Source organism: Emydura macquarii, unplaced genomic scaffold (genome assembly GCF_026122565.2).
Source record: "Emydura macquarii macquarii isolate MOO-44397 ecotype Brisbane River unplaced genomic scaffold, CSIRO-AGI_Emac_v2 contig_1253, whole genome shotgun sequence".
In the NCBI taxonomy this organism is placed as follows: domain Eukaryota; kingdom Metazoa; phylum Chordata; order Testudines; family Chelidae; genus Emydura; species Emydura macquarii.
In genome coordinates this window covers 9,909,271-9,935,246 of record NW_027131390.1, presented here as the reverse complement: position 1 = coordinate 9,935,246, position 25,976 = coordinate 9,909,271, and the positions used below count along the sequence as shown (strand labels likewise).

At 39.2% G+C, this 25,976-nt stretch overlaps 1 protein-coding gene across 3 annotated transcripts in view; it reads right to left on the bottom strand.

Moving 5' to 3' along the window:
- The window catches only part of MTM1 (myotubularin 1), a 57,320-nt gene extending 31,970 nt beyond the window's left edge, over nt 1-25,350 (bottom strand). For 2 of the 3 annotated variants that reach the window (XM_067548118.1, XM_067548120.1), the window contains exons 1-6: nt 25,220-25,350; nt 10,413-10,484; nt 9,215-9,287; nt 7,247-7,341; nt 5,820-5,930; nt 4,583-4,684 (exon numbers count right to left, since the gene is read on the bottom strand). In XM_067548118.1, the coding sequence (XP_067404219.1) occupies nt 4,583-4,684; nt 5,820-5,930; nt 7,247-7,341; nt 9,215-9,287; nt 10,413-10,475 (444 nt within the window). In that variant the 5' untranslated portion in view covers nt 10,476-10,484; nt 25,220-25,350. Of the gene's footprint in view, nt 1-4,582; nt 4,685-5,819; nt 5,931-7,246; nt 7,342-9,214; nt 9,288-10,412; nt 10,485-24,246; nt 24,461-25,219 lie in introns of all 3 variants that reach the window. The other variant, XM_067548119.1, reaches the window with a different exon arrangement.
- Between the last annotated feature and the right edge of the window lie 626 nt (nt 25,351-25,976).

Genomic DNA, 25,976 nt, shown 5'->3' with positions numbered 1-25,976 from the left:
GAGTGGGGTAATCTGGAGTGTTTTCTAAAACCTAATTACATAGCCTTACTGCGCAGTAGTCTGGATCCATGTGCCCAAGGTGAACAGGGGCCAGGCGGAGGAGAGTGAGGGAGGCTCCCAGTATGCCTCTGACAGGGAGGGCTTAGTGGACTACTGGTAATGATGGGCTGGCTAAATGCTCTGGAACTTCTCAAAAACCTTACACTTGGCTTTTCAGTACTGCTAAGGCTTAATGCACCATGCAGGGGAGTACGGCACTCCCTGGAAGTCAGTCATCCATATGAAAGGCGGCTTACAAAGCATAGCCTTTCCTTTCCCTACCTTAAAAGAGGGACCCAAGATGCATAGCCTAGGGATTGCAGGCACAGGACAAAGCAATACGATCTTTTGTCTTCTTCACCCTCTGTAACATTGTCTTCACCAGCTCCTCAGATAAGTTCACTTCTTTGCAAGGCATATACTTGGAGCTTCCTTTTTAGGACTCTTTGCTGAATTGGACGCCTACTGCCAAGCAGACTTAGGTCCAGAAGGAAAACAACGAGCGCATATGCAGCAGCATTTATAGTCGGCAGAGAGTAGTGCCTGATCGTTAGGCTCGATTTTTATCCTGCTACTGTTGCATTCGAAAGTCAAAACACCCTGAGGACTAGAGAAATTTCAACAGCCTCATATTGAGGACCTAAGACCCAAAGGTTTGAATTCTACACAAACAGTAGCTTATATAATCGATCACGTTAGTTCATTTAAAATAATGTGTAGTAACTAATACACAAAAAGGCACAAAGACAAAATAGACTTGCAATTGTTAAATTAGAAAAAAAAATGCAGGGAGCTAGTAGATGTGTGGTACTTTAACAAGTAGAACGCAGCATAATGGATGGATCTGTTTTCTTCATCAAACTTTCTGCCTCACAGCTGTTTCCTTTCTGGCTTCATGAGTGCTGATGTCAGTACTACCTACTGACTGGCACAAGAGTCGGTAGGCCTCCCAATAAAAGGTAAATTAGCTTTCTTTAAACCCCTTTCTCCCGCAGAAATCAGTAGTCATACTAATGTCATCAGCCCACAATGGATGCAGTGAGCTCTGATACCATGGTGATCGACAACCTTATAAGAACTTAGATATATAGTTCCAAGAGCAGGAAACAAAGCACCTGGTGGGCAGAAATAAAACATCTGAAACACACAGATTACATAAGATTTAAAAACTATAAGGAGTATATGAAACCATTCTGATGGTGGGGCAATATTAATTTGTTGTTTTGAAGTGGCTTTCATTTAAGGATTTCTCTGAGACAAATTAGTTCTGTGTAGCCTGTCAAGGAAGCATTGTGTTAAGAAGCACCACGTACAATTTAAGAGAAACAGGAGAGCTCAACCCCTCTCCTTACCTCCCTTGATAATGGAATGTAATTTTTTATTGCAAAGCCATATTCAGTCTATCACAGTGCCCCACTCATCACTCACTGTGATCACTGGGCTGAAACTCCCTAAATCAGTTCCCCACAGGAAGAAATCTGACCTCCATATCAGAGTTTCTGAATTATGATTTTGATCAGAAGGCTAATCATTGGCTCTCAACCCATCCCTTAGTCACCTCACTCCCACCATGTGCTTGGACTAGACATGGTACCAAACAAAAACCATAAGGGACTTTTCCATATGCATCACAATGGATAGTCCTAAATTGAATATGTTCATTACACATGGCCTCATTCACGCTTCCTCCACCAGGAACATCCCTGGCTCAGAACTGAAGTCTGTATTAAGTGATCCCTGACAGATGTTTCAGACAAGATTAAAAATATTTAAGGAAGAGCCAATTTGCCATGGGAGAAAACTTGCAGACCCAAAACCTAGTAGTCAACAAAAGCCTGACCACATCAGCAAAGACCATCTAAACATGGCACTAATTACTTATTTAGCCAAGAGAAACAGGCCATTTTCCCTCGGCTATACATCACCATAATTTAAGTCTATCCTGACCATTAATGTACCACGGGAGTGCCATAGAGCAGGGTAGGAGTTGCAGGAGAAAGTCTTCCCTGCTACCACAATGCAGGCTGGAAATGATGCAATTTTCCACTTCACAGCCTTTTATCCCAAGGGAAGCATGCGAGCTTAGAGGGCAGACTGATGAGCTAGGATCACAAAAACCACACACCTCCTCTTTGTGTATTCTACCTATGCAAAGGCTGCCCAAGCAGGCAATTTGAAATTCACACCAACCACACCAATAACATCAGGACCTGCCAAAGAAGGAAAGTAGGGATCTACTTCCTCCACAGTGTTTCCTTTCTTTCTCCAAGGAAGGTACCCTCTGATTCTTTAGACTGCCAAGATACACAGAAAAGCATTTAGAAGTTATAAATCTTAAGCAATGCATTTTAAGATTTTTCTTATAAACAGCATTTTTTCTAGTAAATTGGCTATAAAAAGCTATACAAGCTCTTCGGTGCCCTGGATTCAGTAGGAAAAACTTAATGTCTTCTCAGTCACATGAAGAGGGGATCTCTAAATTATGGGCTTGTATATGTGTAGTGAATTTTTACTACACTCATCAAAACTGCTGGTCAGGAGTTTATAAAGTGGACAAGACTCTGGGGACTACGGAGGACTGAGCCTGAAGTTAGAAGATAACAAATGGGCATAGAATGCAGCAATTCATTCTGTACAATTCGCTTGTAGTTACTCTCTCATAATCCAGCACACTGTGAGTCAATGTTAGACTCTGACCACTATGAATGTGTGTTAAATTTAATCCTTTATCATTCTTTGCAACAAGGTTTTCTAAGGGCATTACCAATATTATTTGTGGTATTATATTTCCTTTTTAGTTTGTGTTTATGTTATGCCGTGTTTTATTCCTTGCAAATAAATAGTGCTAATGTTTGCTACTGTTATTCTGATTGCATTGTATTTGAAAGGATCCTGGATAAAAATAAATCCATGCTATTCTAACCCAATTATGGACATGCATAAAAGGAGTCCCTCGGATCTCTCTTAAAACATCAAGCGGTGTCACCTGGGACAGCAGCAAGCAGACATAGCACCAATGCACTTGGAAGAAGTGTGAGCAAAATATTTTAAAGTTGGAAAATATATTTACAAGAAGAGTAGGTGCAAGCATATGACTGTTTATAAGTGACACACCAACTAGCTGCAAATATTTTGAACATTTGTTTTTTGAAACTGGAAAATTCTCTCTGGCTATAGCATAATTTATAACATTAATTCCCACTTCTTACCCAGAATAATTAAGCACTGTGGGGAAAGTCTCTGGGGCAGAATTAATCACACCCCTAGCTATTCTTAGTGTCAACTCTGATTTATGGCCCCATCTACACCACAAAAATAACCATGTTTAAAGAAGGTTGTGGATAAACTATGTTGTATGTTCAACTATGGTTATTTTTGTAGTGTAGACATATTCTAAGCAGAACTGCTTCAGAATACAGGCCATGGTAATAAGGCTTTACACATAACCCTTTAGAACTACTATTTGTCTCAGAAAATTTATTTTCTTGTAAAATGTGCAATCATTTACCTGTAACCTGAAAGGATCAAGGGCTGATTGTAAGAAAAAGCCAATTCTCTTGGAGCTTTACATTTTATTATAGAACTAAAGACTGTTAATCAGTGAGACGACAGAACAGGTGAGTTGAATAAAATAAAAAGTCTATAATGAGACCAACTGGCGCATACATGTGTGTGTGTGTGTGTGTGTTTATTTTGCTTATGCAATATGATAGCAACTTATGTAAGCTTAAACCTGTAGTGGTAATTTTTTTAAACATGACCCAAGCAGAAGTTATACAATCCTTCTCCCCCACAGAGTTTGTTTTTGTGTAATACAAAATTTCACTTACTCAAATATTTTATTCCAAATTCCTAAGAGGAGTCCACGCTATGGAATACCTGCCCACAAATTTCAGTTTTATTCTATGAAACCATATTTTCAATGATACCGAAGAACCCAGGCAAAAGTATACCCTCTCTTATAGGCATAGGCACAAAAAACTCTGATTTGTAAAGCATCACTGTCACTGAATTTCTTCCATAAGATTTTTATCTACAACAGATCTGCAAATTCAGTGTAGTATGAATTGCTGATTATATTATTCACTGATAATGGCCAATAAAATATGGGCTGGCTTACTGTCTCTACCTGTGAGTGTCTTTGCAATTGTAATTTAGGACTTTATGACTGCTTTGCAGACTGCCAAACAATTCAATGTTTGGGGGGAAAAAATCAAATAATTTAAGTAGTATTATATTAACATGACAAGGAAAGATGCAACTTCTCATGTTTTCTGATGGACAATGATAATGACTGAGTCACAGAGGACTTGAAAGATACAAATACACATTCAATAATATTAGATATGGTTGGATGTTTTAATTATTTTTAAATGGCAAAGATAAGATCTTAATATAAATGAATTCCAAATAATATAGTTCTTCTGTACAGATTAGACATGGGGTGGTGTATAAGTAGTCATGTGCCTGTCACGATGTACAGTAATTGAGAATGGTGAGGAAAAAAAAAAAAAGGGATTCAGCCATAATAATGCTAACTTACCAAATTATGTGACTGGGGAAAAGCATGTTTTGTGAGGACTTCAAATATATCTCTTCTGCTGTGACCCTCTTGTTTCAGTGCAAACCGCAGATTTCTCATATCCTAAAATGAGGACAATTACCCTTTAAAAAAGAACCAAGTAATACAGTATCTTTACTTTGTGCATAAATACTGTATTGCATGCTGAACATGATATAGAATGTACTTAACATATCAAACACAAATATGAATGTTCATTTTAAGCCCTCTCCTACTTTATGGTGTAAAAAAAGGTACTTTATTTTTGGACAAAGAATTTTATAACATCACAGGCAACATATGGTGGGAACAGAGAATTTTACCTCACTGTGCAATTCTGGTGCTCTTCCTCTTCTGACTTTAAGCTGTCAGAAGCAAGAGTATTTGATTCCCTAGCAAGTCTCATGGGCTACTGAATGTTTGTGGATTATGAGTTATTTTATGTTTCCAATGTGAGTTCTTTGTCAACAAGCTGTCTAGACTACACTATCCTCAGACATTTCCTCCTGACTAACTTTAAAATTAAGAAATTTGTATGTTACTGTTGAGAACAGAATCTGTGGTTTACATGTTCCATTCAAGAGTTATATAAAGGACTCCTGGATTATCACAAAGGAACTCCTCTCATGGCCATATTTTCTGTGGCAATATACATAGCCACAATTCTTATGAGACTAAAGAAAACAGATGCATTGTTTAATAAGTATGCATGTGCCTTTGGATTAAGGTCCTTGTTCTGGCAATGAAACTCCATACAACTATTTGACTTTTTACAAGACAATGGGTAGGTGTTTTAAGAAGTATATAAGCTAATATACAAATGACTTTTAGGGTCCATAAAATAAGGAAATATAGGTGCGTGAATTATGGCTCAGTTTCATAAAAGTGAAATTAAAATCCCACTGACAAGCCCTAAAACTGCACATTCCAGTACAAAATCATTGGCCTACTGTTAAAAAATACTCTCCTTCCCATATTTGGTGACAACAGCAGTTATATCTTATAAATTATTTCCCTAGACAGTTCTGAAAATCTCTTTCTTTAGATTCAGCTATAGTATGTGGGGGAAAGGCACATTATGAATAAAAGTAAATTTAGTCTATGTATTCCAGATAATTGGATGAACAAAATACTTTGTTTTCTATTTCTACAAAAGACCTATGCAATGAAAAATTAACATCCATTAATTCTCTCTTTAATGAATTCTTGCAAGTCTTACTTTACAAGTAATATCTAGTCCATAGGAATTTTCTCCTCTACTTGAAGCTCCTCCCATTTTCTCAATCCTTGAAATTACACCCAGAGGAACATCCAGTATCACAACTGGATCCTGGAAGGAAAGGATAAAATATGAAAGTAAATACAGTATTACTGCCATTAAGCTTCATATAAAACTTCTTTAAAATCACAAGGTATGTCATCTATTTTAGTCATAAAATACACATAGGAAGTGTCATGTATTCTGTAAATGAGTTTCTGTTTCTTGCTTTAATTTTACAATGCAGACCCAAAACTGACTTAGTGATAAGTTATTTTTCTCTGATGTATGTTGAAAATTTGTGAAGTCATTCTATCTGCCTATCTGATTTTTCAACAACTGTAATTTGTCTCTAGTTTCAGTCAACAAAATATTGATGAAGCACGAAAAGAGGAAAAACCCTAGAAGATACTTTATAGTAACACTACATTAGCTTTCACTGTCTAATTGTAGGTAGAATAGAAATCAGTGAACTGAGAAGAAGATGGCTAGTTATCCAGAGTGCTACAGTTCTAATAAGATTATTAGCGAGGTTCTGTCTGACTAATAGGTTCAAGATGAGGTAGCTCATAAGATTTGAGGAAAGAAATTAGATTCATTTTCAAAAAGTGTTAACAATATTCATACAATTAAGAAAAAGTACAGCTTTAAAATAAGTTGAGTTGGTTTGTAATTTTCTGTTAATGTTTGAAATGATAAATGACTGCACAGATATCTGAGAAAAGTAATGAACAGTTTTCATCTTTCAGAGGCAATACCACAATCTTGCCTGCATTCATTTGTAAGAGTACAAGCTAAGCTAAGACGATGAAGCCTGCAAAATTATATATTAACCATTTTAATTAAATATTGCTGCAATAAAATTAATACCATATTATTAAAAACCTACCATTTCTCTGCTACTATCTTAACTGAACATCACTTTCGTTTTGCTAACAATGCAAATCTTTTTGTGACTGCTTAAACTATTTTTCTTCACATGAACTCTGCTGCAGGAATAAATTACTCTTGTATTTGCAATGTAAAACTATTGTCATAGCAATGAACTTTAGCACCTAAAAGGAAAATTGCCCACATTTTTTTGCGTCTAAATATTGCCATTTTGCATCCAAGTAATAAAAGCTGTTTGAGACCACAGTGATCTCAGTTCCAGGATTCTAAAACCTTGAGTCTGATCACAACAGAGAGCACATGATTTAGTTTTATTGTTTTGCACCCATAACTTCTTAAACAGCCATTGCTACTCCCTCACCAGTGTCATTTTATAGGCAGAGATTCATAGATTTGAGGGCCAGAAGGGACCAAAACAATGACAGACAACCGCATCTCATTACTGGTCTTCAGTTACACAGACATGCATTGTGAAAATGTTTACACACACTACTCACCATTTCCACACTTCTTAAGTATAGTCTGTAGTTTGTAACATACAGTCTTCCTTTAATGGCACCGTTAAATGGACACATGTAGATAACTTCCTTGTCTGTAAATGAAACACAGCATTTACCTTTAAAATATTATAAAAACAATTTAGGAGTTAAGGACAACATTAATAAGTAGCAATAAAAAGGATGACTGTACTCATAATACAAATTTTATTAAGAGAAGGATTTGTCTGATGGGAAAACTTTTACATGTTAATTTAAGAACACTGTCAATTTGAAGTCTATTCATTTAGGGAAAAAAAGTTGAAAGTAGTTTCAGGTTCTACACCCGCCCTGAATCGGTCTATTTTCTGATTACATCTGTATTTTTCTCTTCCTCACTGCTGTGTGAAAGAACTACACAAACATGAGAAGCGGCTGGGATTTAAAATTTCTCTTTTGTAGCTGTTAGACTGTTCCTTTAAGATTCCACATGAAAACATTCTTAATCTTGATATTGTTTCATCTTTTGACACTCTACAATAAGTTCTCTTGTGTCAAGACATCTAGTTCTATTTGAAAGGTGTAGAGAGGGCTCATTAACCGTTCATCCACTCAATTTCACTTTGACCAGAATCAAAGATCAGTTCATAAGACAGTCCTATAATGCAAGTAGTGAGGCTCTGGAGGTACCCTAAATACATCAGTACCTCCACTACCAATTAGCGAGAACATCTACAGTACAAGGAAATACTATTACACATACAAACAGCTGCTCTTAAGATCTACCTATAGCTTTGTGAAGAAATCTTATAGTAGTTATTATTACTGCTCTCATTAACCAGAGATTTCATTGTGCAGTACAATCCATTTTTCTTCCCACTTATTTCTCTGGCCTACTCTCCACACCCATTCCCCACATCAAGAAATCGCACTCACTCCATAGTATCCTACAACACAGAGAAAGTCTGGGAAGCAATTCCTGCTCCCCATCATATGCTCTGCCCCCAATTTCCTCCTTCATTTGCCCTATTAAACAAAAAAAATCTAGAAAATTCCCATTAAAAATATTTAAAACAGAAAAGGTTTCTTAAGTGTGATATCTATAATACAAACCGTTAGAAACAAAGGGTATGTCTACGCAGCAAAGAAAAATCCCATGGCTGGCCTGGGCCAGCCGACTGAAGCTCATGGGGCTCAGGTTGCAGGGGTGCTTCATTGTTGTGTAGACTTCTGGGCTAAGACTGGAGCTCAGGCTCTGTGACCCTCCCAAACCGCAGGATCCCCATACTCCAGCTTCAGTCGAAGCCCGGAAACTATACAGCAATGAAACAACCCAGCAACCCAAACCCCAGTCAGCTAGCACAGGCCAGCTGTGGTTGTCTAGTTGCTGTGGAGACATACCCAAAGAAATGTTAAGCTAAAGGACTTCTTTTAATTGGACCTTAACAACCACACAGCACATTTCCACTGAAGGTGGTAGACTCCCACTCCTTCACAAGGAACAGCCTTCTGTCTCCAACACATAAGGAAACTCTGCATATAGTCTTCCTCACACTGTAATGCCAAAATCTTCACTAACATACCATACTTTCCTAACACAACATGCCAACACTTGACCAGTGTGCACAAGTCAACCCTGACACAATGCTAATGTTGCTGAAGTTGTAGTTAAAGTTGCACATTATTGTGTGAGGGAGATTGATGTGTTGTGTCCAGCATTTCTTCATCTATTGGCGGCATAAGGGAGTTGTAGAGATGAGGGAGTTCTGTCACTGCAAACATGGTGTATGGGCAGTAAGTTACAGCTAAGAGGTGTCCCTTACCTTGGCATTTCCTTGCATTTGAAGGTTTTAAAATAAATTTTTTGTTCACGGGAGTTCAGTAAAGTTACCCCACTATAAATTCACAATAGTACAGAGATAAAACTATATATGACCTACTAATCCTTCAATATGCACTAAATTAGATTGTTCAATTATAAATTTTTACCTGTAACTCTAGTTTCTCCTGGTAGACGAGGTATTTCCTCATTTTGTTCCCATTTAGTTCCATCTTTTGGGGTCTAAATAGAAAGGGTGGTATAAAGACAAACTCATACTTAATGCAATCTTATAGATTAAATCTTATAGATATAAACTGTTTTAAAAAATGAAAAATCCAGCACATGAAAGAACAGAACTTCAGTACAAGAACTGACTTAGCAAATCAAAGCAAAAGGAAACCCCCTAAAATAATAATTCAACTCTGTGCTTAATGTTATTTGCTATAGTAGCAAAAGAAAGATTCAAAAATAATCTTTGTATTTAATTGGAATAAAATTACTACACTACAGTGTCTCAAAAGGTTTTGCGGTCTCCAATTTTCTGGAATAAGAGTTATTAAATAAGAGATGCTTGGATCAAAAGTTTAACAATCTGTCAATGCCGCCCACTTTTCAAATAGTTAAGTAAGTAAAATGTTCACTTCGCTATCAGATGCACTGCACATTTGGAGCTTATATCTTTTAATAACGATTTTAAAAGAACAGTGAGTGACAAGACAGTAGTTCAACGTAAGTATTTCTGCAGATGGTAGTGAGAAATATTTTTGAACAGCAAGTAAATAAATCTCTATTATGCAACTTAAGTACAGGGATACACGGTCCACCAAGCAACACATAAGCAGCACCTGTTTCCTTCAGAATAAATAAAGCTAAAATAAATCAAATAAAAATACTCACCTTCCCAATAATTGTGACTAAAGCGTGAAGTTTAGTAGACAATACTTATCTTTAAGTACATATATTTAATCTCAAATTGGGCCAGCTACTACATGTGGCTAGATACAATTTATTTATTAATTGTGCTACAGAATTTTTCTAAAGACAAAAAGAGCTGAATAGTAACAAAATTACACAATCAGCAATACTAGAAAATGTGCATAGCAATTTGCAAATTCAACAGGACTGACTTTAGGGATGCTATGGAAGCCCGGGATAAGAAATGCCTTTGTTTTCACAGATTATAGCTCATTGTTGTTTCAAGGTGCATTTGAACTTTGGAAATAGAAGTAATTTATACAGTTAACAATAATGGAAGTCATTCTATAAATATTCAGTTTTATGTTCAAGAACCGGAAAGCTAATGACCCCTGGGATATTTAACCTAAAAATACACAGCCACAATAATACAGAAGAGGCTACACTCACCCTTTTAATTGAGGAGCTCTCCAAGGAGTTTGAATTATATTTAGGTGTTGATGATGAGGCCATATTGGGGATCTGATGAGAAAGCAGATATTGGAGACTTCAGTGAGACTGCATACATTATACAGAAGTGAGATGTAAGAGAGGCTTTGAACATTTGCAAAAACAACAAGTTATTACAAATTTCAGAGATCTAGATTTGTTCTAAAATGCCTTGCAATCTAGTCTTTTATACATTCAATTAATCACAATATTTTAAAGCTTCCAAATATAGAGGTAATAATAATAATAATAATCTGGTTTTTTTTTTTATTCCCTCTCCCTGCCCCAAACAAAACCAGTAACTGAAATCTATATTAATATATTATTGGTATTTAAAATGTTGTGATTAACTGAGAAAAGAAAGCAGCATACTTAGCTATTGTGTTCTGCCACACAACAGAAACATATATCCTCGTAATCGGTCACCTGGAAAGTTTATATTACCAACCGACTTTCATTTAGGAATACGGAGAACAAAATTAAATTAATTGTCATTTATCACACAGACCTTAAAACTTAAGCTTACAAGTTTACTCAGAAGTGTTTCAGAAAGATTGAGAGACAAGAATGGAAAAACAGAAGGAATTCCCCATTATTTTTATAGTCAGAAAACACAATCCCAACTGCCTAAAATTGAAATGTCTGTGAACCCACCAGCTGGGGGTGTTTGCTGTCTTTTCTTGATCAGAGTAGCCTTGATGCATTTAAATGAAGAAGCTGCTTTCTTCTGTCTATTTTTCTAATTCAAGTTTAAAAAGCTGGTTTTGATTAAAGACAAAAGTGCACCATTTCAGGAGTCACTTTATAAAGCAAGCTTCAGTTTGCTTTTTCTGATGTTGCAGAAGGGGCACCTATCTGCATTAACCTGAGATGGGCAGGGGTGCAAGTTTATTTTCCAGTAACGTGTTTCTTCTACCCGTGAGACCCTTCATTAAGATTAACTACTAACTGAAAGCAGTCTTGTGACAGGTTTTGGTTTTTACCTAAGAAGCCACAAGACTGCTCTTATTACAGCCTTAACCAAAAATATCGTGTCCACGGGTAAACATACCGTGGCTTTTGTAAAGATCTCTTTTGTCACTTGGTTTAATCTACTTCTGCTCCTGCACAATAGCAAGTTCCAATGATGCTGCAGCACTCTAAAACAGGCAGAAGTGAAACCAGCAGTTTAGAACTGTGTGACCCTACTTGTTTTGAAATTGCTGTGACTGTACAGAAAAAAGCACTCCAGTGCTGGAGAATCATGAGGGTAGAAGAGCGCTATTTATGAACTTCACAGACTTGTCTGTGTATTGAGTGCATAAGAGCACAGGCAAATACAGGAATCATAATATTCAATTTATTTACAAGTCTATTTAAATTATTTTATGCTGCCATGATTTATGGTTTAGCAACAAAAATAGTGGAAAATATAAAAACACTCCTTCAGAAAACAAGTAGTAGAAATCCATTAATATTCCAAATGGAAACATGAGGAAAAAAGAATTTGTGGTTCAGCATGTTACACAGCTTGTTTAACACTGTCATACTGAAGCACCACTTCCTTCCTAGATCGCTTTAAGTTTCAACTTTCTCCAAAAGTCACTTTGATTGTGACCCAGAAGTGATTTTGTTGTTTAAACTGAATAAAAATCCATTTAGCCAGTTGAGCTCAAGAACCACCTTATCTCTGGACTCATGAAACTGAGAGACTGCTTTGTTTTAAAACTTCCAACTTGGAACATACCAAGTGCTGAGTGAGTTCTAATGCCTTTGCCATGTTCATAGGAAGATATGTTTTAGAACACCACACTTAGGTATATCTACTGGTGCCACTTTCAGGATCAACTGTCCTAGTATTCAGAGGACAATACCTCAGAAGCTCTAGTTTTATTGATATCATAATCAGAAAAGGCAACCAGAAGTTAGAGAAGGTAGTTTGGAACTAGCAAATTTTCAGACTTAAATTTTCTTAGTATAAAAAATATTGAATATAGGTTTGCAATCTTTTCTAAATCATAATGCTGTCACTTGTGCATAGTTTAATATACAACCTTCAAATGATTGAAAAATTTGAAATTATTTTCTTTAAACTAAAACTAGCTTTTAGCTGATATTTCTTGCACTTACTTTAATAAAAACAAACTTGAACCAAGAGTAAGAAGAAAGACTGCCCATTAAGCCATTTAACATACAGACATTCACAAAGATACATGTGCATTTGCTGAAATCCCCATTAAAAAGATATTCAGTTAGAAGTTTATTTTTTTAAAAGGTGAGGGAAGTTAAATACAACATTAAGGGTTTTGTTACGGTATCATGTAATTCAGAGCTTAGAGTCCTTATTTCTTCCCAGGAAACAACAATACGCATTTATTTAGCATCTTATATTAGAAACTATAAGATTGTAAGTCAAGCCTTATACCACTCATGTGAGGTAAGTAAGCAGCTATTAGCTATTCAGTGCACAAAGGCACAGAATGGTCAAGTGACTTGTCCAAGATCACACAGCAAATCAGCTGCAACAGAATGAAGGAATCCTAAGCCCCTCAGTTTCCTTGTCTGACCACTGGACAACACTTCCTCCTATATTTACAAGCAAACTGAGTTGATGGGGCTGTAGCTGTACAAGTTGAATTGCACAGCTAAAACCCAATTATTAAATTCACAGGACAGGCCTTACAATTTTAGCCCCATTACTTTCTCTGTATTTATGCAGAAGTTCACTGAATAGAGAAAAGCCTGCTAGATACTTACTAACTTCTGGTTATATAACCTTGATACACAGCAGTACAAAAAAAAAAAAAAAAAACACACAAGTTTTTTTTTAGCAATCTTTGTGACAGAGCAAAAAAGTGTGTTTGCTACACAAACAGAACATATTCCGCAAACACTTTCAGGAAATGTACTTTTCAATACTTCATAAGCCTTGTTTTTCTAGCTTTTCAATGATGAACTCAGTAATGATAGATAGAAACAAAATAATTTGCTGACTTCCATCTATTCCAAAAGATATAAAAGAAGTGAAACATGTACATATATAGTCACATAAGAGTAGTCAAATGTCTAATTCAGTTTCATTTCCAATCCCCAAAAATGGAATTTCTTCAAAGCTATTAATAACATCAGATAAGATCGTACCACCAAACTTAGTGTAGTCTTCATTTCCTTTGCTTTATATGTAAATTACAGCCAAGTAATTAAACTTTGAGACATTATGAAGAAATAAGGCAGTGAACAAAATTCTAAATTAAGTGCTACTTGAACAGATCTAGTTCTCATTTACAGTACCTGCCAATTCAGGAAGTATTCTTGATAATGATTTTTCTTCACACTAGAATAGCTAACTGGTTTTTAGAAAAGGTTTTTAAATCTAACATTAAACATTTCCCTTTAAAACACTGATTTCTTTTCTTCTGTGGAACAGATTAGAAGAGTTGTTTCTGGCAAACTGCCAAAGTGATGGTGCTGCAGAGTCCAAAAGACATACTTCATCATAGCCCTAAAATAGTTTCAAGTTTCTAATTATTATGCAGCAACAGCAGTCGCTCCACAGTAAGAAATTTGCAAGCAAAACAGTTTTGATCCCACCTTCCACCACTCCCAAATACACCACACAACACAAACTGAGGTAGGCCAGATCTTGGGCAGAAGCAGATTTTTTTCTGCAAATCTTTAAAAGAATTAGACAAAGAACTGCTGAATTAGCGAATCCTAAACTTATAGTGTGTTAAACAGTTTGAACATCCTCTCCCCAGCCAAAGTGCAACATAAGAAAAAAGGAGATAAAATGTACTTTTACTTAACATTCTTGAGATCTAGCAACCAGAATTAAAATGTATTGTTTAAAATCTTACTACAAGTGTTATTAAAACATGATATAGTAACATTGCCAGAGAATGATGGCTCAGATGATCTCAGTAGGACATCAAAAAAATGCTTGGGACCTAAGCTTCTATTAAAAAACAAAAACAAAAAATTATACTTATACGAACTCCGGCTAAGGTTCATAAGTTTGGGGCCTCAGCAAGCTTCCTGACAGCTTGAAAGAGTAGGCACTAAGGGCCAGATTTTACAAGGCATTCAGGCACCTAGAGATGCAGGCCAGGTACCCAGTGGAATTTTCAAACACACCTAGGCTCCCAACCCCCCTTGATTTCAATATGATCCTAAGCCTTCTTGGGCTCACAGGGAAGAGTAGGCTTGCCAAGCCCACTCAAAGCTCATAGATTAGGAGTGACTATTAAGGCTCCTTGCAATTTCTTTCCTCCTGTAATTGCACAAGAGAGAACAAACCTCCAATTTTCCTTCAACCCTCTCATGCTATCACCCTCCCTAAAGACCTTGGGAGATCTGCAGGACTGAAGGAGAGAGTAGAGGGCATTCACTCTTTTCCTGCACAGCTCATCACCCCCTTGTGAAGTTTGGCAGCCCCCACTTGAGAAGTTTAGAAAAGTCACTAGGCCTCTTAAGAGGTTTGGAAACCTACAACAACCCCCTTAGCAGGGTTTAATGCCCAGTGTGCCAAATTTGGATCACTGGAGTCCTAACAATAGTGATTTGGCTCATTCGGGGCCCAGGAACCAATATATAGATCATTTAACACTGATAAGCCTTCTAAGGCCTTGTCTACATATAAGAGTTACACTAACTAAAATCTGTATTTAGATCAATATTGTTATACTGGTACAAACCCCTACACGGACACATTTAAAGTCAATTTATACCCAACATCTCAATTTAGCTTAATTCAAATTACAATGAGGCAAGCATACTACAAATGTTCTCTAATTAGTGTAAGTTATTGATAACATAGCTTGTGCTCCTTTACAGATACTTATTCTTAAGCCACCATCATTGATTAGAACAGAAAAACAATTGCTTTTAAAAGGTCATATCACCCTAACAGCAGTTATATTACCATGAAGCCCTTCATATAAGATGCTTCTTTGCTAGTTAGTTTCTTAAAGTAATTTGATTCCTCATTCATTTATAGTAATTCCTTACTAGATTTAGGTTCAGAATATGCAAATAGGATACATGAATGAAATCTTATTTAGTAAAATATACACAAGAATATATTTCTACTGCAGTTAGAAGTTGAAACAATCATTTGGTGTGTAGAGAGTCATTTTCTTTTTTAATACTAAAATGAAAATTTTTAGATTTTGTAGACTTTTTAGGCAGTGATTATGTTCACCTGGAAAGATTTTTACAAGGATGTGAAATTATGCTAAACTATCAGATAGCAAAGGCATATTTATAGAAGCTTCTGATAGATGGTAACAAGAGGAAAGAATGACATTATAGCTCATCACAAGTGACATTTGCAACTATAGTGGAGCCAGTTATATGCACAGACGTACGTACTGGGGTGACTAAACAGGATGGGGAACATTCAGCCTTTCAGTGATCATAAGGTGAAAAAACAGAGAAACAATCTGGTACTATCAGAAGTTCTACAAATCCTTCAGTTTATCTTATCGCAATGCCTACAACACACATCCATCAATGACAATACAATACCAAATATTTGAATTGCATACTGCCCAAAATCATGCTTTGTATAAAAAATGTTAATATCTGAAGACCTGTCAAACTTCCTGTAACCAGTATCAAAAACCTATGAACTGTCTGTTTATATTTTCAAAAAACAACTGAAAGCATCCTAACAGAGATGGAGGCACATAACATCAGACTTTAAGACAATACTCAAGAAAGAGACAATATTTCACATGTTATTAAGTTACTTGTTTAAGATTTGCAATGGCAGCTTTGTCTATATAAATAACAAAGATGATGGTACTGAAATCAGTATTTCCATGTTTGCACATGATTTTAAATTAGAAAGTATAGCAAACAATGAGGAACAGAGAAGCTAGAAAGATTAAAATAATTTGTCACCTTGCATGTAAGTGGCAAATGCAGATCAGTGCAGATACACATAAGTATGGAAGCAAAGAATATAAAAAGGAAAATATAAGGGGAAAAGCAGTTGCACATAAGATGATTTTGGAGTTGCTATAACACACAAAAGTCTGTACAATCTCTGTAACAATCTGCAGATGCAGTAAGGAAAAGATGCTGTACTGTCTCCAATAATAAAATACAAAGGACAAAAAACAAAGTCGGTGTCTCTTGGCAGAGTTAGACTTTTTGTATACAATACTAGTCTCCACACTGTGCAAAAGACATACAGATATAAACATGGAGGGTAGAATAGAAATATTGGGAGTTCTCTTTCACATGGAAGAATTCAGTTAAAATTAAGCTAAGAAGAGAGTGATAATCTTCTGAATTTCATTTTTATTAACAAAAGATAAAAGCAAAAAATCTGAAGTCAGGCTTAGAAAGCAGAATACAAAACTGAATAAGCAGAAACAATCTTATACATGATCTTAAAAATCCACAGGTCCCTCTCAACACAGAGAGGATATGATCAACCACACCAGTTTAAGAGAGCAATAAGGTAGATACATTTCAAATATTGTAGGTCCCAAAAAGTGTAAAGGAAGATGCAGAAAAATGAGCAGAGTATGAAAACATGTAGAAGAATTCCAGCATTCTTGTAATATAGTATAGGATGAAGTATCAAAATATTTTAAAAGTGCCAGTAGAAGGTTTAAGCCATTCTGTTTATTCGTATTTCAAAAGAAAATAAGGGATCTCATATAAAAGATTGAACTGCCAAGGCAGATTGTATCTGCAAACTAAGCATTGAGAGAAGTTTAAAGATAGTACTGTTAGAAGCAATACGCCCAAAATTGTGATATTCAGTTTCAAGAAATTTCAAGATTTTCAAATTTGAATGCCAATCAGACAACAGTCATGAAGGACTATAAAGACAATGAAGCCAATGTAAGCACCACTGGTATACACACTCACTGGAGCAGGCCACCTTGCCTGTTAGTTAGCAAATAAATGCCAGATGAAAAAGAAGAAGAATTCCTAACAACATAAGCAAAATGAGCAAATCTGAAAGTATACAGTTTCAACAATAGGTTTTTAACAGGAGAGGAAATATTAAACCAATTTCCAAAAGTGCATAATAAATTTAAGATTCCCTTCTTTCACAGTTCAATGGAAAGTTGCAACTGTGATCTCCGTAGGCACTCTTTCAAGGGACAGACCTCCAACTGCACTTTTTCCAGAGGGAGTCTCCACAGATCACCAGGTTACCACACCCCCTATTCCAACTGTACTACCACTGTACAAGTGCCTTAGACTCTCATTGCAGTCTCCCTCTAGCGCACTCCTCAAGTGACAAATTTTGTTACCTTCACCTCTCTCTCCATGTGGAGCCCCTCAACTCTACCACTCTCAGACTACATCCTGAGGTGGCAGCCCTCCCCCACACATTTCTAACTGTGTTAACACAGAAGGCCCAACTGTATTTGGCATCTGTAAGAAATGACTCTCTGGAAGCCTGAGATCTGTGGTTAAGTAAAGCGACTAAAAAACAACTCATTCAAAACAAATGCATCATCTATTCACGCAAAGGTACATGCCAAGCCGAGAGAACAACAGTCTATATGCATCTTGTCCCAACCAATCTCGACCCTTTCCTTACAAATTTTGCACTTTCCCTGCACTTAGCCCACTTACTGCCATCTCTGTACTTTGAAAGAGACTCTCCTGCAGTTTTCTCTCATATCATCTCCGTCTTACATCTCCAGCAACAGTATGGACTGCCCGTGCATACCCGTACTTCTCTAGGCTAGGGTCTAATCATTTAGCATCCCTCTGGCCCTAGGCGCAGGCCTGAGATAATTAATACGATAGCCTGATTGTAGGCAGGCATTTATTTCCCTGTTAGTAGCTCTCCCACGGTTTCCTTGAAGACCCCGAGTATTCTCTCTGCAGTACCTTTAATTTGTCATTGTTTCATTTCCTGTTTGTTTCTCCCTAACAGTCTCCTTTGATTTAATTCCATTAAGTTAGATGCAGGATATCACACAAGTAAACTGAAGTGCAGGGGATATTCATAAAAAAAAATAAAGATAAATCCCTCATTCTCCACATCTTCAAATCATAAAATCAATGGCGTCCAAACTTTTTCAGAACAAATACATTATTTCAAAATGTGAAGAGACACAATCAGGGGAAACGGGGTAGTTTAAACCCACAATATTTCCCCCCCACACATACACACCTTCCTGTCTTCTCTCAAGAAACTGCACCAAAAAGCAGCTTCTGATTTGGGCGCCTAAAACCAAAGTTTAGGTTCTAAGTTACTCAGATATTTTTCAGCTTCACAGCTGGGCTTAGAGAGGAAACCGATGGCTTCCTTTTTCAAAGGGTTCTTTTTTCAGTACATCTGCAGCTCCTCTTCCTAGTTCTCTCCCCCTCCTTCCCCCGCCCCATCCCTGCGCCAACTGCTGTGCTGCTTGCTTGCTCCTCCTCCCTTCCCACTCCTGTAAAGACATCATGGCCCCAAGCTTCTGCTCTCTTCCCTCATCCCTCCTGTCAAAAGGAACCACTTCTCAGATGCTGCTTGCTCTTTACTCCCCCCCCCTGGAAAAAAAAAAAAAAAGCTGTCAGAATGCACATTAAGTTTGTCATTAAATACAAACATTTTCTTCACAACAAACTCACTCTCAAGATATACAGCTAAGAGCCTGAAGGCCACAGGCTGGTCACCCCTACCTTAAAAACCAGCAGCTCCACTAGCTTTCGTTTTCTTTGCTAGCACGTTCAGATAGATCTCTCTCACTCAACTGTTTTCTTTCAGTTGCTACTGTCAAGTTCAGAGTTTCTGGCTTTGGATGTCAAATAGGACTTGAAAATAATAGTGTGTTTAGTAGGGTAAGCACTTTCTAGTAGGGTAGCTTACGTTTTAGTAGCACTGTTTAGTAGGGGAAGCAGCAATTAACCATTCCACTAGGTCAGAAGACCACCGCATTCTAAGATCATCTTGATTTACTTATATCACTGATGGTTTTTCTACCCTTTACGTTCTGAATGGTCCTGCTGATTGTGGTTAGAAGAAAATCTTGAGAGAATGTGTAACCAATACTGGAATTGCCATTCACAGATTGGACATTCCATTTGCACTAAGAGCAATTCACTAATTTAGTCAAGTGGGTCTACCTGTGGAACTCCAAGTCTCTTGGAGTTTTGAAGGCAGATGTCAATTTAGGCAGCGACTCGTATGCACAAATTGCCCATGAAGTCAGACCACCTTCATGTTGAAAGTTCTTTACATGTATGTGGTTTGACTGAATAGTATATGCCCTGTTTGCAGAATTTCCTCATATTGTTTAGACCTCCTTGTCTGTTTATATAAGGGAAGGTAGTCAAACTCATTGCTAATGTACACAGCTCCTTGAGAGTGTCCTACAAGGAGACTGTCAGTAGTATTACTCCTAGCTCCAGAAGACTTTTCTATCTGCTCTGTGTGGATACTGAGCTCTTTCCCAGGCTGGCCTGTCCTTTTAGGACTATGTACTAATGCCTCTGACATTGCCAATTCTCTGCGAGACTATGAATGAGAAGCTGGATCATCTGGAGGTACAATATTAAGAAGTTGGAACCATTCCCAGTAGTTTCTCTAATTTCCTCATAAGCAACATATAGACACACAACAAAACAACGACCCCTGCCACAAAGAACTCACAACAGAACTGTAAGAAATGAAAACAGGCGGATACAACAGAGTGCATGAGATACCCATGAGATGGTTCTGAGTAATGTAGAAGGCAGCAGCCACAGCACTCTAACTGCCTAACCAATATCCAGTGTTTTATAGACATCATGGCACTGTTGGGTTTAAAGAGATTTAAAGAAAGAGAACGTGATGGCTTTGCAGATTTTTACAAGGAGTCCACCCACGCATAAGAGGCAGCATGGGGGAAAGTGTGAAAATGCTCACTGGAAAATTTGACAAGATACTCTCACAATGTCTCCCAGATCCAGGCAAAAAGATGTTTCTGTGCCCATGGCTTAAGAAAAACAAAAACCAACACACCCCAGCTGTTCTAGAGCAGGTATTGAATTTTAAAAGTTTCTTATTTGAAGATTATTTTTTCCCCTCCTAGACTTTCCTCCTCTCTGTTTCAGAGTTTTCCTTTGTAGTATGAATTCTATCTAGACTATTTCTAACTTCCACCTGAATTGCCAAATGCCTGCATTTGAAAAGTTCATTAGCCCTTCTGTAAGGTCACTGAAGGTGTAGACTATATTTCTGTCACTGGCCTCCAACAGTACTTTTCATAACTGTTCACTCAACTGTTTCCCTCCTTCAAATTAGGTTGAAAAAATTGCTTGGAGAGGTTGCCATGCAGGCGCCAAGGATGTCTTTTGGCAATAGCATTAGAAGCTGTAATTCAGAAGACAGATTAAGGAATCAATGGAAGTGTGCGCCATGACAGATGTAGCTGAAGTAAGCTTTTTCAGATTGACTTATTTACAGTCTTGCTATTTATTTCTTGTGCCTAACTGTACCAAGAAAGAGCAGCATGAGCTTCAGTGGTTCTCAATATTTTTTTGGTGTTGCCCCTTCTCCACCCTTGGGGAGGGATTGATATACATCCCCAGTGACCCATCCTGATAGTTAGTGCCATCTTTTTTTTGTCGCCTTTCTCTTATACTCTTCTTTTTCTGTCCTCCCTCCCCCCCCACTTGTCATCCTCTTTGTCAACCTCATGATGCTTCCAGTTTTGCTCTTGCATTTTTCTGACTTATCCCTTACTTACTTCCTATTTTCATTTACTCCCTGTTAGCTCCAATTCTCCTCCTCATTGCCGCATTCAGTTCAAAGCCACATACTGCTGGGGTGGGGAACATCCACTGGTGCCACCCAAAGCTGAGGTGGGTGACATGCGAGCACAGCAGACAAGGCTCAGGCGGCAGGCTACTATTTGAGCCGGAAGCCCTGTGAACAGTGAACTTCTCCTGCAGTCAGCTACAGTAAGAGGCACAGCAGGTGCAAAGAAAAGAGGAACACTCACTATTCATCACCTCCTGGAGGATGAGCAAGCTGAAACAACAGTGGAAACCATCTCTCACTTTACCTGCAGACTGAGAGCACATTTGCAGTGGACACAGTGCACATGTAGTTGATCTGCAGCTTTCCAAGCCCAGATAGACCCTTTTCTCTATTTTGCATCCCACTGAAGTAGTCTGTTCCTCCCAACCCACCACTCATGTTGCGAAAAACTGATGTAGTTGATGAAAATGTCTGAGGAACAACAGATGCAGCTTCAAAGTTTCTTTTAAGAAAGCCTCCAGTCTCTTTTTCTGCTTGTTCTTTTTGAAAGATATCCCCTCAGGCCACAATAGCTCTATTGCTAAAGATTTAACTGATGATTCCACCTAAGAAATAGAAATTATTTCTACTTTACATTGCTATACCTTACAAAAACTTCATTAGAGATAGGAGAAACCTGGACACAGGATGTCATTTCAACCAACTCCCCATTGATAATGTTCCCAAACAATGACTACATTAGGGCACCATTCTCTTTCACCTGTTTCTTTTAGTTCCCTTTAGTCCAGTTTTCAGTCCTGTGTTGGATTTATCCCATGTGCCTATAAAAAACTAGCTAAAGGATGGGGAGAGGTGGGAGTGAAGAGGGTGTGAATCTTGCTCTCCATCAAATGTGTGGTCATCTGGAAGAACCATTTCCTCAGGGGAATTGTGTTTTTAGCAATGTTATGCCTCTCCAGAACACCTCCCCTCTGAGTGGGGGGATTATCCTTTAGATAATCTGGCTAAAACAGCAATATTACTGGGTGGGGCAGGTCTTGCTCTTGTCACCTTCAGTGGGACCCTAACTTCATTTGCAAAAGCATGAATAGATCCACTTCATGCCAGGTGAAGAACTACAGTAAATTAAGCATTTCCACTACAAACTGGACCTCTGGCAGGAATGCAACAGGTGGAGAGAGGCATCCGTTATCACTGTTGCCAGCAATGTTCTAGCAGGTATTAATTTAAAAATGCCAACATAGAAAGCAAAAAAATAAGGAACACTCACTATTCATCACCTCCTGCAGGATGAGCAAGCTGAAACAACAGTAGAAACATTTCTAATTTGATCTGCTTATGTAAAAGGAAAAACCTGACTAACTCCACCTAACTGAACTAACTGGAAGCAAAATTTCAGCTGGGAAGAAAAGGACTTTCTCCCTTGCGAAGCCCTAAGAAGGACAGTTCTGAACAGCCTCTAACATCTACTTTCTTTTTTAGTCTCTTCTATATAGGTTCTTGTACAGCAGTCTTCACGTTAGTGTCTGAGCAGTTTTCAGTAGCATAGTAAGCAATGTGATTAACATTTGTCACGAGTTTGCTCTCTGATCTTTTCCCCAGGGGAGACATGTGTGCAGTAGTGTTTTGTTTTGACATATTATTTTAACACACGCGCACACGCACACGTTGAGAAGGCAGTATCTATGTAGAGGAAGTGGAGGACCCTGGGACTGAAAAAAAAATAGTAATTTATACTATTCTGGTTTCTTACTAATAAGCAACTCATGCCCTCTCACACGCAACATTTTAAGACGACTGTTACACAGTTTGCAAGACTCATTCCGCCAAAGAGTTTTAAGGGAATGTCATAATATATTATAAAGCTATCACTCGCATCAGAAATGTACTCTACTATACAAAACAAAGTGTTGTAGCATTAGTTTGATCAAACTGGCTGACGCAGAACCTAACCCTCTCTTCAGAAAGTGTTTCTATTACCACTTTCCTTCTAAGCAAACAAAAAATGATACATAGCATGGAAAATAAAAATTCAACATTTCTCCAGGGTTTATTCTTTTTATCTTAACTCCCTACTTTTGTCACTCGCAAAATATATATTGACAACACATTAGTTTTCTGCACCTATCAACATTGATATCTTTACTGGAAGCCTAGTTAGTTTTTACCACCAAACCATGGATTAAAACCAAATATAGTAGCAGTGTGTAGTAAGTACTCCTTGTTTTTGTCCACTGATACAGTCCTCTGCCAGGAAAATTTTATCCTTCAGACCTGGCTAATGACAAACAAGTATGACCATAACCAGGCATAAAGCATTATTTTGTTGAGGAGAAAGTAAAGGGTTCTGGACAGCAGACAGTTATGCCACAGGTACAGTAGAGCCAAGCCATAAAAACATTTTCTGCCAGTCTGGTTTTTTAACATAATAACCTTGTTTATTAACTACACCAGCAAGAGGACAGCAATCTGCAGACCAGATACAAATAAAGACAAAAGCTAGTCAGTCGTTAAATATTAAGCACTTAGCTAATATAAAACTAAAATTTGAACTAGTCAGACCATGTCTTTCAGAATCTCTAGAAGAATTTTTTGAAAGCTACCAAGAACACATGTGAGCGTCTCTTCTTCTCCTTAAAGGAAGCCCTACTCCCAGCACCATTTGAATTAACAAAAAATCTTAAAAGGTCTTGCAGTATGGTCATCTGCATCATTGTTTTTCAGATGACCATACTGAAAGACCCGATTTACTTTCCTGATTTTATTCTAGCACAACTCAGCCAAAGGAAGAATCTGTAAACATCACTACCATTTTTCCACATCACATAGAAAAGACTGAAAGCAAGAAAGATTAACAACAAATTAGCAAATTGCTTGCATGAACTATTCTCATTAAGAATCAAGTAAAAATATTTGCTCTAAAATAAATAGGTTGTAGTTCACAGTAGCAAAAAAAAAAAAAAAAAGTCACATACTGTACTCCAAAACCAAACTTAATCAAGGGGTAAAATCCTAAAGTGGCCCAAAAGATTCAAAGACCTGCCTCTCACTTTAATGTCATGGAAGGGGAAACTTTTTTGACGGGAAAGAATTTATCTAAATAAGTACCTCTCTCCACTGAAGAACGTTATTGTACCGTGTATTTCAATGAGACATTTAACATCTCACATTCAGGCCAACATAGCAGCTAGAAACAGCAGAAGAGCCCAGAGCAGATAAACAGTAACAGAAAGAGACTCCTGGAGCATCTCCCTTCGCAGTCAAAACAGAGAGCAGCACAAACACAGGGGGAAGAGGAATCTCTTCATGGCATGACATCCTTCTGCAACACACATGGCAGGAAAGTATAAGAGCCCAGAAGGTGAGCTGGGAGACAAGGTGGGATGTGACTTGAGAGAAGGGAAAGGAAATGGCCTGAGAGTGAACAATCAGACCGAGCTCTAGGGAGTGATGTTCTGTGGGATGGGGTTGGTCTGGAGGGAAGGGCACTGGAAAGGGGGGGGGGGGGGAAGAGGGCGAGGATAGCGATGGCTGGAAGAAGGGATTCCGTGTAGGATGGGGGACAACCTAGGAAGGAAAAGAGGGAGCCATGAGTGGAGGGGCATAACGGGATGGCAGGGGCCTAAGGGGTAAAGACCCTGGGGTGTAGGAGCTGCCCTGGGGGGAGTGACAGACGGGGCAAGAAGCCCGGGGGGAAGGCCACGGCAGGTGAGAACGACCTAAGAGGCAAGGTGGGGGAGGGGTCTGTGAGGGTGGGAGCTGGTGTGGGGGAAGGGACTGTGGGGTCAGGGTTGCAGGGTACAGGGGGAGCATGGCGGGGGGGGGGGGGAGGAGGCCCGGGCAGGTGTATGTCGGGATAGGGCTCAGCGTGGGGGAGGAGTAAGGGGGGCTCGGACTGATGGGAGTGGAGGGGGTGGCAGGGTGGAGGACGGGCCCGGGGTGTGCCAGAGGGGGTGGGGGAGGGGTACGGCGAGGAGGCCCCCTAGGGTGGGTGTTGCTGTGGGGGCGGGGCGGGGCGCGGGATATTCCGCTGGCCAGGCCGGGCTCCTGTTCCGCAGCCCCGTGAGGCCGGGATACTCACCGCGCTGCCGCTGCTGCAGCCGCCGCTCCCGTGGGCCCGGGTCCCGTGGCTGCGCCAAGCGATCCCCTCAATCGCGGCGGCACGGGCGGGCCAACTTCGCCCTGTCACGTGACGGGGCCGGAGTGCGGATCCTCCCCCCCCCTTCTAAAGGTTTGGCTGAAGGGGCTCAGCCGCGGTGGGCCGCGCTGCCTGCCGGGAAATGGAGTTTTCTTGGGACGGGACGGGCCGCGGTTGCCTGCCGGGAGATGTAGTTCGCTTGAGACGGGCCGCGCTGCCTGCCGGGAGATGTAGTTCGCTTGGGACGGGACGGGCCGCGATGCCTGCCGGGAGATGTAGTTTTCTTGGGACGGGACGGGCCGCAGTGCCTGCCGGGAGATGTAGTTTGCTTGGGCTGAAAGCGCCTCCGCCTGCCTCAGGTTGAGATTCAGGTAGGTCCCCCTCCCCCCACTCCGCGACGACAACTGAGGCCAAAGAGCCCCTCCGAGGAGAAAGTGGCAGGGCTGGGCTGGGCTGGGTGGCGGAAAGGGATGGGAGGCCCATGAAGCGCTGCTGGATAACAACCCTCCTCCCTCAACCCATGGAGCGAAAGACTCTTCCCCGCATCGGTGCCAAGCTCCCGCCACCCATGCCTCAGCCAGACGCAGGGCCGCAGTCACTCGCTGGCAGCAAGTTACCGCCGCCAGTGACCAGGGATGCCAGGTTTCCCATCCCCCGGCTGAGGGGATGCAGTGCGCCAGCCAGCGGGAGGCAGGGTTGC